This window comes from Lonchura striata, chromosome 5 (genome assembly GCF_050655825.1).
Source record: "Lonchura striata isolate lonStrDom1 chromosome 5, ASM5065582v1, whole genome shotgun sequence".
Lineage (NCBI taxonomy): Eukaryota > Metazoa > Chordata > Aves > Passeriformes > Estrildidae > Lonchura > Lonchura striata.
In genome coordinates this window covers 24,955,928-24,968,171 of record NC_140707.1, presented here as the reverse complement: position 1 = coordinate 24,968,171, position 12,244 = coordinate 24,955,928, and the positions used below count along the sequence as shown (strand labels likewise).

Genomic DNA, 12,244 nt, shown 5'->3' with positions numbered 1-12,244 from the left:
GAGTCTTCTATTAAATGTTGGTATGATACTATTTATATACCCCAGTGATCACTCTTAGAAATCTTTTCTTTGTCAGTAAGAAATAGGGTTTAATTTTCTTCAGCTTGAGTCTGATGCATTGACAGAACCACTTTTGTGTGTTTTGATGTTTTCTTTTCCTAGGCTGATCGAATCCAGTCTGGGGAGTGTTGCCACAAAGTTCAATTTCTTCATTCACAACTTGGCTCAGCTGCGTTTCTCAGGTCTGCCTTCTAATGATGAGCCCATCCTGTCGTTTTCTGCTAAAACGTATTCTCTCAAACAAGACGGCCGAATCAAACAAGTGTCTGTGTTTACGTATCAGAAAAGATACAACCCAGATAAACACTACGTAAGTACGTGGGAGCTGCTTCCACTCAGGGAGGATAATGGTGTATTTTTCTTCCAACAAGACACAGGGAAAGGACAGGGCCAGCTGATCAAAACCAGCCACGGGGGTATTCCACAGTGTGTAATATCACTGTCAGCAATAAAAAGCGGGCGTAGAGGAAGAAAGCAGGAGATGGAAGAGCCTTGTCTTCCAAGGTGGCTGTTTGGGAGCTGGCTGAGCATGGATCTGATCTGCCTGTGGGCTGTGGTGATTGCCTTGCATCACCTTCTCTCCCCAGAAGTGTCTTTGTCTCAGCCCACAGATCTTCTCACTCCTGCTCTTGTTCTCCCCACCGTCCCACTGGCGAGGGGGTGGGACTGAGCAAGCAGCTGTGTGGGTGCTGAGCTGCTGGCCAGGGTAAACCAGCAACAGCACTGCTAGAGTACAGACTGGCATTTCTAGCATCCCATAATATCCTTCAAAATGAAAACACATCTTGAAAAGCATCTAGAAGGAAGTAGAAAGGGCAGAAGTAGTGTTGGTGGAGATTATTTTAAAATACAGAAATTTGAGTCATGTTGATGGGCTTTTATATAGCTGCCTTCTGTAAAATGGCTCCTTCCTGAGTAGGAGTTGTAAAATCAGACACTCTGGTGTTAGTCTGACCTTCTACTGAAGTTTGATTTGTTCCTCCTAAGTAAAGGCATTGTTTCCTGTACTAATGCAGTTACACTCTTAGCCTTACTAGATACACCAACCATTGCAATTTTGCCCTCAGGATTTTAGTAGACCTAGTTTACACTTTGAGATGTAAATGTACATATCTTTCCATGCTGTGTTTGCTGTAAATGTCTTAATCTGGAAAGACACCAGCAAGGGAAGACAGAACAATTCTGACTAATGCTGGAGGTGATGAGCTTTGTACTGAATCACTGTATAATTAAATGTATTTGAGTATTCTAGTCTAAGTCAAAACAGCCTCGCTTCTTCCAGGAAACTGTTAGGATGGTCTAGATTCTGTCTAGATTAAGTTAAATTATATGTTAAAAGTTTAACTTCTCTACCCATAAAATGAGGACACTGAACTGAATTTTTTGTGAAGCTCTCAAACTTCATTTCCCTTGAATAATGTGAATGTATCCTGTGACTGTACTCGCAATACTTTGAAAAATTATTTTTGTATAATCCAGTGCACTTGCATCCTCCCACCAAATTATCACTTTAAAAGTGGAATCCTTTAGAATCAGGAGGAATTAATTTGTAAAAAATACACCTGAAAGGTTCTGTAGTAGTTCTGGCCCCACAAATCCATGTCTCAATGTAATCCTGCACCAGTGTTAACATTTTATATACCTGGTATGAGCTGCCAATGAGGCTTCAAAGGGAGAGTGTGCACAGCTCAGCCTTCATCATCATCCTTCATCTGTCAGCTTTGGATCTACCTTATGGGAAGAGCATGTGATGTTCCTTTGCATTAAGGGCTACTTATAATTCTAACTACAATGAAATGCCAGTGTTGGAATAAGGGATATAATAATGGGATATGTATTCAGGAGAAGGATTACTATAGGAGAAAGAGTTGATTGTAAAGAAAATTATATTGTAAAGTCATTTTATAATGTTTTTATATCAACTACTTTTATTTTTGTGTTTTGGGCAGATCTATGTAGTGAGAGTTTTGAGAGAAGGGCAAGTTGAGCCAACATTTGTCTTCCGAACATTTGATGAGTTCCAGGAGCTCCACAACAAACTTGGCATTCTCTTTCCTCTTTGGAAGTTACCAGGGTATGTTCCTCACTCATCCCTATTACCAAAGCAACAAAACTGCTCCCAGCTGGGTGGAGACGAAACTGCTGAGGGGCAAACTAGACCTCAAATTTGGCAATTAAGGGAGAAAACAGTTGTCTCTCAGTTTTAAGGAGGAGATCCAGAGGAGCATCTCAGTGTTGTGATCTGTGTGTCATATCACATATAATAATATACCTATAAATATTTCCTTGCCTTTCTGGAGTGTCATAGCTATTGGCATGCTGTGTTTCTACTCTGGATTGATAATAATAAAACAAAAAAACCAACAGATGTCAGCACTTCAGGATGGAAATTACAATGGAATCCTACTGTACGTGCTTCTGATAAAGTAACTGAAAACTCTGTGTTGTTCTTCTCATGTAGCTTTCCTAATAAGATGGTTCTGGGAAGAACACATATCAAAGATGTAGCAGCCAAAAGAAAAGTGGAGCTCAACAGCTACATACAGAGCCTGATGAACAGTTCTCCAGAGGTGGCAGAAGTGAGTACACATAATTTAAATCAAATGCAAGTTTTGGCACTTTTTAATGCTTAAACTAACATGTAACATTTCTTCCAAATTTAGTGTGATCTTGTTTATACTTTTTTCCATCCATTACTTCGTGATGACAAAGTGGAAGGAATAGATGGAATAGCCAGACCTGCAGGTAAGGGATGTTTGTGAATTGGATGATATAGTATGACACATTTACAGTGTGAATTTTTGAAATGTTTTTTACTCACCTGGAGTTTTCTCTCATTGAAAACTGCATCACTGTCTTTCCAACTGTGCCTACATACAATTTCAAGGACATATATACCAAAAATTGCAAAAATGTGTGTGATGACTTGGGCTTGTTTATGTCTTGACTGAATTATTCATGTTTTCACTCCAAACCTCCAAGCTGGTTCTTGCAAGAGAATGCAAAAACCTTTAAAGCCTGTAGCCTTTCCCCTGTTAGAGAACTTGAAATAAAATCAGGAAGTGAACTTGGTCTAAGGCTTGTATTTTTTCCCATATGATAAGTCAGTGTAGTAGTGATAAAAACGTACCAGTATCACAGAAGCAATAATTGTCTGTTATTTCAGATACAAGTCCATCAAGTCCTACCTCAGGCAAAGTGGGAGGAGAAGTGAAGCTCTCCATATCCTATCGAAATAGCACTCTGTTTGTCATGGTGATGCACATCAAAGACCTGGTAAGTGGAGATACTGCACTTACTGCCAAAAACTTGCCATTTTCTCAATTACCATCTTGTCTTAGATTGATGCAGAAATGGTGAAACTCTCTCTTTTCTTCTAAATTTTCCAACTGCCTGCTTAATTAACTGCTGCTTTTGATTAGCTTGATTGCAGAGTCTGCACACTTGAAAATAAATATGCAGTTATGCACTAATTAGTTTTCTGACTTGTCTTGTTTCTTTGGCTGTAGGTTACAGAAGATGGTGCAGATCCAAATCCCTATGTGAAAACCTATTTACTTCCAGACACGCACAAAACATCCAAACGCAAAACCAAAATCTCCCGGAAGACAAGAAACCCCACTTTCAATGAAATGGCAAGTTAAAATTTATGTGATAACTTCCTATAGCTTACTATAATCTCTTATTCTAAGCAGTAATTAAAATGTTGTCTAAAAAAAATATGTGAATATGTATAAATGGAAAAGGAACTGTTTCCAAAAACCTTGTGCCCTGTTTAAATATAAAGCAACTTAGTGGTTCAGTGTACTATTACAAGGAAGCAGAAATGTCTCACAGACTGAGTGTGAGGAGGGATGGGGAGAAGGTAAGGAATCTTAAACTAAAACTGCCCTTGCCCTGGATTTACTGACTGATGTTGTGGAGAAAAATGAATTCAGAAGTCCTGGTGTGTAAATAGGACTTCACTAGTTTTAAACAGTTAACATTTGGAGCCCAAAATAAAACAGGGATGTCCTTCAGCCCATTCTGTGAGAAAGGGATGTGCTGAATGGTCACAGTGTGTAGTTCAGACATCTGTCAGTGGCTGGGCAGGCAGAAGAAAGGGCAGTCTGGGTAATTTCTTCTGGCTAACCAGAAAATTCTTGACTTCTCGCTTCCTAGCTGGTGTACAGCGGATACAGCATGGAGACTCTGAAACAGAGGGAGCTCCAGTTAAGCGTGCTGAGCGCAGAATCGTTACGTGAGAACTTCTTCCTAGGTGGAATTACACTCCCACTAAAGGACTTCAACTTGAGCAAGGAGACTGTTAACTGGTATCGACTGACTGCTGTACCCTATCTGTGAACTCAGTAGACCAGAACAGTTGTATTCACTTGTGCTTTGTGCATCTTCCTACTTGAAGATAACCTGTACATCCTAAAACAAGAGACTCCATTTCAACAGATATGTTGGACCAATGTTCAGGTAGCCTAATTTGGAGGATTGCAAAAAAAACTGGTTTATACCCATGTGATGTTATCAAAGGCTTGTTTGTAAACCTTTAAGTGTTGTGGGTAAAGGAAGGGGTTTTTAAACCATCAGTGAAAGTGAGATGAGCAGTTTGACCATACTGGTTGGTTGAATCATAACTCAATCATTAGGCCTGTGGATGCAGTGCATTTTTGCTTTTAATTTGTTGCCTATGTTGTGTCATCCATGACACAGTGCTGGAGAACATCAAAGAAATTGCATATTTTAAGATTACATTCCCACTGCTAACGAGACATCACAGAAACAGTGACAGGTAAAATATTGGTGTCTGCAAACACACCTGTAGAAATGAAGGTTGAAGGGCTGGAAAAATTCCTTAAACACATTTAATTCCAGATTCATACTTCTCTGAGACTTATTGGAGTGAGTGCCAATAGTGAAGTTGTAAATAATGGTGCCTTATAATTCAAATGCTTCTCTTTTACCTCATTTCTGGTATTTAAATATGTATACATATTAACTTTCAGCTCCTTATAAGGGGGGAACATTCTCATATTTGATACCTTGCAGGTCCTACTGGAAGCCTTTCCCCAGAATGTGTTATTTACAAATAGCATGACTTTAACTGATCTTCACAATTTGTTCAACTGAAATAATTTTTCCTATTCTCATCTTCTACCCATGGTCTCCAAAAATTGAACGAAGACTGGCTGTATGTGGTACTGTAGGAAATGTACCCAGCTTCTCAGTGGGGATTTTTGTTGTACTTTCTAGAACTTTTCAATACTGCAGTGATTAAGTGTGGAACAGATTTAAACACTAATCCTAAGTGGCATTTGCATCTGTGCTTCCAGGGAAAGGGTGGCCTCTAGTTGAAAAGCACCACTGCTGGCTGATTGCAGGCTGGAAATTAGTTCATATCAATAGCTTTGAGAGAGGAGCATGGCTGGTTTTTATTTTTCCTTCAGCAGTTCACAGCAGTACTGTTTCTCACTCCCAATAAGAGCTATTCCCACTAAAATTCTTCATTCCAAGGAACATTAGATTTGAATATATTGTGACAGTGGAGTGCAAATGTCACTATCTCCCGTTAATACCACTGGTAACTTAAATTAGACCTTTCTGCACTACAGGTGTCACCTTTTTATTCACCTTATTTGGGATTTAGGATGCTCATGTTCTGTGTAAACAAAGCTCTAAAGTTGCACACTTCTTTAGTACAAAATCGTGAAGCAAACTTTTAAAGTGAAATATGCAACTATGAATGAGGACACAATACAGGGAAAGCCTTCTATCTACCCAACACTAAAACCCATTTTATAATCCAATTGTCCTTCCCCTGCTACTGACCAATCTCCCTTCAATACAGAAGAGAGAAGTAAACTTGAATCTCCTGGTGCCTAAACGATTCACGGTCCAATTTCATAGGAATTACTGCAATTAAAAAGCTAATGATACCTTGAATGTTAGAAACTGGGCCAATACTAATGGGCGCTAATAAATCACAGTTGTAGTAGGCATCCTCTGCATATTTTTCATTTAGTATATAGCCTGTAAATAATAAACAATATAACTAACTAGATATATTTCCTGCTCACTTGTTGCTTTTGAGACTTACTCCATTCCATCATTAGAATCACAAGTCACTTAAACACAGGAAAGTAGACTACTGTTTTTGTGAAACGTTCCATTGTGAAATAAAATGAAAGCAATATGGACTGCCTTTTTTGCAGTTTGCTATTAAAGCACAGTGTCTTACAGCACAAAATACAATTAAACTAAGATCATTTAAAAATTATTTGCAGTTTTAGCAGTTGTCTGGACTGAAGAAAAAAAAAGTATAGTACTGTATTATTGTTAGCACATGTCCTGACTTCTGATTTAATCTTCTTCATAGCTTAACTCATTTTGTGCCTTTCCCTTCCTTTTCAAAATTGTCACTGGCTGGAGCTTTTTTTATGGTCATGGATTTTATGTTGTCTATGGGATCTATCCTTGGCCTCTCCTCACGTGTAGAGGACCAGCACCAAGTTTGCACCTCTTTGCACTATTCTCAGTTACAAAAAAGCTGATTGTTGCAATAAGAATTTTACTGTGCTACATAGAAAAACCAAGATGGATGTGAAAGAGGGAAATAAATTTGATTGGGACAGAATTTACCAGTATGCTAAGTAGCTTGAAAATGTAGTTTTAACAGCTTTTTATATCTTGTTTAATGAAAAAGAAAAAAAAATTCTTTTATGCACCGTTTGACCTGCAGCCAGAAGTGTAATTGTCCCTCCAGACCTTGTGTTGGTATCAGAGAGCAGCAGCTTGCGCTAGGACTTCTTCCTCTACTAACCTCCAACTTTGCACTGAACTTTTTATTACTGCCTTTCTACGACAGCTGCCTGGACGCATGTGCGATCTTTGGTAAACGCTCTTTTCTCTATTTTTACAACTGTCGGGTTGTGTAGAACCGCCGGCACCCGCCTTAAGGCCGGGGCTCCCCCGGGGCCCGCCGGGCGCTCGCTGGGGCGGCCGGCGGGCAGCGAGAGCGGGGCGCCTCCCTGAGAACCAAATACTTTCATTAAACCACAATAAAGATGTACAATGTGGCCCCGCGTCGGGCGCGTTCGCTGTGACTCCGTAACCCCTGTACGTGCATTAAACACTATTCTGGAATAAACCCCACGCCTGGCGGCTCTGTGAGGGAGAGGGCGGGGGGTGGCTGAGGGGGCGCGCGCGCGCGCGGCGCGGGCGCCGTTGATTGGCTGCCGCGGGCGGGGGGCGGGGCCGGGGCGGGGCCGGCGCTTCCTGCGGAAGCGCGCGGGCGGGGCCGCTCCTTCTGGGCGCTCCGCCGTGCCGCCATCATGGGCCGCATGCACGCTCCGGGGTGAGCGCCGGGGCCGCGCCGGGGGGCGGCCCGGGGCTGCCGAGCGGGGGCCGGGAGGCACCGCCAGCCGGGCCGGGCCGGGAGCCATGCTGCGGGAGCGCCGCTGCGGGAGCGCTCCGGCGCGCGGGGGGTGGCGGGGGAGGCGGCCGGCCGTGTGGACATGGCGGCGGGGTGGGGAAGGCGCGGCCGAGGGGCGCTGAGTGTCTGATGTGCTTCTCCCCGCAGAAAGGGCCTGTCCCAGTCGGCCTTGCCCTACAGGCGCAGCGTGCCCACGGTGAGTACCTTCCCCAGAGCCTTCCTCAGAATCCTCCCCAGAACTTTCCCCAGAACCTTCCCCAGAACCCTCCGCAGAGCCTTCCCTGCCCGGGACCCGCAGCGCAGCTCGCAGTGCCCACGGAGGCGAACAAAACGAGATCTGGAGTGTTTCGCGTCATCGCTTTCAAATTGTGGCCTGTGAAAATGGTTCCTTGGCATGTGATGGAGCAGGCTTCCTGCAGAGGTCGTGGCGTCTGCCTCTGTGGAAGCATTCGAAACCCACCTGGCTGCGCTCCTCTATAATTTGCTCTAGATAACCCTGCCCTGGGGAGGGGTTGGATTAGATGATCTCCAGAAGTCCCTCGACCCTAAAAATTCCGTAATTCTGATATGATCCTTAGGATACTAAGGAAGCAAGCGTCTTTTCCTAGCCAGATGGTTCATTTGGCAAAGAAGTCCCTTTTCATCTTCTATTTAAGTATTTCTTCCGATACTTTGAGTCTGTAGGCTGGGTAATTCCTGGAGATTAAATTATTGTTTTCAGACTTGAGTTTGCAGTTACGGAATAAATAGATTGCCTTCAAAAATACAACCAGTTTGTAGGTCAGGGGACTAAAAGGTAGTTCCGGTGGGCTCTTAGTTCTTTCAAGGGTACTTCCACTTTAAAAGGCTGTCTCTGTCCTCCTTTGCAAGATTATTTCTTGGAAGATCTCTTTGTTGGCAGAAAGAACAATTTGTGGTGCATGTGGAAAACCATGGAGTAAAAAATAGTGATATGAGAACGTAAACACAAAATCTGTAATTAAATAGATGCAATTAAAAATAAAGTAATATGAACTTGCTTTCAGTCCTACTAATGGTTAAACGTATCTGTTAGGATGATAAAATACTATATTGGTTTTAAAAAAATCCTGTGGGGATTTTTTTGCTTAGTTTTATTTATATTTTGTCTTAAATGGTAATCTTTTGAGCACTTTCATGTTATTTTTGCTGTGCTTTTCTATTTCATACTCTGACAGTAGTAAAATAAAAAAAAACAGGAGCTTCTGTAGCTCATGGCAAGTCAGGATAACATAGCTTGTTGGTGTTGTTTTCTCATTAATAATCATGGTAGCAGTGGTTTTGTCTGTACTCTTTAACATGAAATTAATAGAAAAGGCACAGTCCTATCTTGGAAGGTTAATTTAATTTTTTAATTAATTAGTGTATTTTAAGTCTGATTTTTTTACTTATCTCTGTAGGTCCTTTACAGAGAGGTGGCTAGATTGGTCTCAATTTTGTATTTATGAAAGGACCTAGGTGAAGAATTCCTTCCTAAGGACAGTTATATATTTTTTGTCTGTAACATTGGATTTGTGCTTCTGGTGTGGCAGTTGAAGTGAAATGATGACAAAGCAGTTAGTTGGAGGCTTTATGGAGATTTTTAAATGGAGACTCCTCTTTACCTCTGCCTTCCCCAGAGACATTTCACTAGCACTATGGGTTTATTATATGCTGAAAATTGTCAGTGCAATTTCAGATCTTGATTGTTTTTTCAAGCATTACAAAGCATCTATTTCTACCATCTATTATAAGTTTTCCTGTAGCTTGCCTCTGTATTAAGCAGCTGTTAAATAGTTTGGCTTTTTTTTTCTAATTTTCTTTAGTGGCTGAAACTTACTTCTGATGATGTAAAGGAACAGATCTACAAGTTGGCTAAAAAAGGCCTGACTCCCTCTCAAATTGGTAAGGATTATAAACCACTCCTGAATGGGGACAAACCCACATTTTTTCTGACTGTAATACTGTAATTGTTCCTTCAACCTATATTAAATAAGGTGGTAAGAGAACACAGCATTTCTGGTGTACCTGTTCACTGTGGATACCACAGAGAGTCCTAGGATAATAGCCTGCCACAAGGATCAGCAAGTCAAACATTGAGATGTTTTGTGTGTTGTTCTTGCAGGGAGCATATATACTGAGGCAGTGGGGTTTTTTGTTTTATTTTGGTTTGTTTCTTTTCCAAGTGGAAAACTGTTTCATCTTATAGCCTGTCCTTAGGAATGGCCACTAATAGGTGTTATAGGAAAGTAGGGTGTGCCCAGATTCCTGGAGGAAATTTTCCAATACACTCAGCTCTATGAGGTTTGCTAAGACAGGCATTACAGCTGCACCATGGACTGGTTCTGGGGTTTGAACCCTTCCAGAGCTGAAGTGTTTGCAAGACACTGGACATGAGCTATGTATGCAGTGTAAGTAGGTGCTGTGTAAATGAGGTTTTTTTAGTTATTGTAATCCTGAAAGCAGTATTAGATCCTTCTAGAGGGATCCATAGAATGATTGAATACGTTGCTTTAATGAGTCCTGTTGAAAATTTTCCAGTAGTATTGGAAAAAGTGAGCACCTCATGTGTTACTTTAAGTTTCCCAAAGTGATTCAGTTCTATAATCTGTGTTTTGCTCACTCATTGTCTGCCATTTCTTCAGTTGCCACTAGAAAGGCTTTTAACTTGGAGAAGATTTTTTTTTTTTTTTTTGATAGCTTGTAACTGTAGGGTCAGTTTCACAGGGTTGTTGGTGTATGTTTCTTCTTTTTATTGAAAGATGTACATATTTGTTTCAGGTGTGATCCTGAGGGATTCCCATGGTGTTGCCCAGGTGCGCTTTGTTACTGGCAACAAGATTCTGAGAATCCTGAAATCGAAGGGACTGGCTCCAGACCTCCCAGAGGATCTTTATCACTTGATCAAGAAAGCAGTTGCTGTTCGCAAGCATCTTGAGAGAAACAGAAAGGTGAATTAGATAACTCAGTGTCTGTGATTTTCAATTACAGAGTGGTTTGTGTACAGCTTAACAAAGCAAAGACTCTTTGTGTGATGTTAGCCCCCCTTTGAGTAAACTCCTGAGGTTGGGGAGTCATTTTGATCAAGGACAATGGTCTTTGAAAAGGATTTTAACAGCAGTGTTTAAACCATGTGTTTCTGGTCCTGCTCTGACTTACACTGAAGGTTTGGTAATGGAAATGTGAAGTTTTTAGCAGTAGCTGTGGATTATTTGCTTTGCTAAAACTCATCTGAATTCTGTATTGAGAAGTGCCAAGTAGTTGTAATGTTGGGGCTGTAATGTAACTTTGTTTTCCAGGACAAAGATGCCAAGTTCCGCCTGATTCTGATTGAGAGCAGGATCCACAGGTTGGCTCGCTACTATAAAACCAAGAGAGTGCTGCCACCCAACTGGAAGTAGTAAGTCTTCTGCATTCCTCTTGGCACTGAATACTGCAAGGTCTTGTAAACTGTGCTGGGGCTGTTACTCAGAGGGTGAGGAGTGCATTGTGATAGGTATGTACACACAATAGGCAGCAGAGAACAAGTATTTTCATAAATAATCAACAGAAAAATCCATGAAAATCCATTGCACTTGGGTTAAATGACTGTTGTAAATGACTCTTGGATAAAAATCATGTGTTATATGAAATCACTACCAGGTGATTTTTATAACACTTTCCAAACTGTGGTCTGGGTTCTCAGGTACCTTTATAGTTCATGTCACTTTCAAAGTTAGTGAGCTTTGTAGCTGTGACAAAAAGGAAAGTAATTTGTAGCTTTTCTCTAGGAGAGGTAGCCACCATAGAATTCCCACAGACGTTAGGATTAGCCTTGTTTATCTAAGGAGACCAAGTGCAGCTGGCCTGGTTTTTAAATACATGGGTTTATGCTGTCATCCTAGGATTTTTATTGTAAAAGGAAGAGTGAAGTCTTAGGCCATGAACATTTTTTAATAGTGATTTAGCTGCTGGTAGTAGTTGACTGATAGTTAAAACTTTTAAGTGAAGCTTTGTTTTTGATAACTAGTTTGAAAAACTGCCTCTGCAATTATCTTTTTTTCTCTCCTCTCTTTTTAGTGAATCATCGACAGCTTCTGCCCTGGTCGCATAAGAGCTGGCTGTGACTAACTGAAAGAATAAATTTTCGTTACCTGAGTTTGTGTGGTCTCTTAAATGGTGCGTTAGAAGCCTCTGCTTGTTTTAGGAGCAGGACCTTTTCCAGGTGGAGCAGGCATGTGGCTGTGGTTTCTGTATTGCTGTCCTGCACTATCAAATCTGGGTCATGCTTGTTGCAGTTGTACACCAGCTGGATGTTGGTGTCTGTGCTTGAACTGGTTTGGTTTTCTTTTACCCGAGAGCCTCAAGTTGGTGAAGTGCCCTACTCATTCACTGCAAATGCATTTTATTCACACGGGGCTGTGCCTCTGGTGTCCTGCAGAACTGGTGGAGAAAGCAGTGACAGCAGAAAGACGAAGAAATACAAAAATTGCAGAAGGGGTTATGCAGGAGGTGAGGGGTTAAAACAGAATTGGAGAGGTTAATTAATTCATCACAGGTCATGTGGAGTTCTTGCTTATGCAGAGAGCTTAAGCAAGAGCCAGGAGCTGGCTGAGGTCCTGGCATTAACTTGCTGTCATTTCTGTGTAATTTTAAGAGTAATCTGAGATTTGAGAGTAAATGTGGACAGCAGTTTTAGCTGCTTTCAGATGTTGTGTCTTCACTGAAAGAGTTTTTCCTAACCCAAAGAGCAGGAGCTATTATATCATCATTGTTGCCAATGTT

At 41.3% G+C, this 12,244-nt stretch overlaps 2 protein-coding genes across 5 annotated transcripts in view; both read left to right on the top strand.

Annotated features, from left to right (window-relative positions):
- The window catches only part of PIK3C2A (phosphatidylinositol-4-phosphate 3-kinase catalytic subunit type 2 alpha), a 48,973-nt gene extending 41,770 nt beyond the window's left edge, over nucleotides 1–7,203 (top strand). For all 4 annotated transcript variants that reach the window (XM_021525616.3, XM_021525613.3, XM_021525615.3 and 1 more), the window contains exons 27-33: nucleotides 163–370; nucleotides 2,010–2,134; nucleotides 2,522–2,639; nucleotides 2,724–2,805; nucleotides 3,227–3,336; nucleotides 3,570–3,695; nucleotides 4,222–7,203. In XM_021525616.3, coding sequence (XP_021381291.3) covers nucleotides 163–370; nucleotides 2,010–2,134; nucleotides 2,522–2,639; nucleotides 2,724–2,805; nucleotides 3,227–3,336; nucleotides 3,570–3,695; nucleotides 4,222–4,404 — 952 coding nt within the window. In that variant the 3' untranslated portion in view covers nucleotides 4,405–7,203. The remainder of the gene's footprint in view (nucleotides 1–162; nucleotides 371–2,009; nucleotides 2,135–2,521; nucleotides 2,640–2,723; nucleotides 2,806–3,226; nucleotides 3,337–3,569; nucleotides 3,696–4,221) is intronic.
- Nucleotides 7,204–7,350: 147 nt separating this feature from the next.
- Nucleotides 7,351–11,617, top strand: RPS13 (ribosomal protein S13). The gene is made up of 6 exons (XM_021525611.4): nucleotides 7,351–7,405; nucleotides 7,631–7,679; nucleotides 9,307–9,385; nucleotides 10,262–10,431; nucleotides 10,780–10,880; nucleotides 11,540–11,617. The coding sequence occupies exons 1-6, from the start codon at nucleotides 7,383–7,385 to the stop codon at nucleotides 11,571–11,573; spliced, it is 456 nt and encodes a 151-aa protein (XP_021381286.1). The 5' UTR covers nucleotides 7,351–7,382; the 3' UTR covers nucleotides 11,574–11,617.
- Nucleotides 11,618–12,244: the final 627 nt, after the last annotated feature.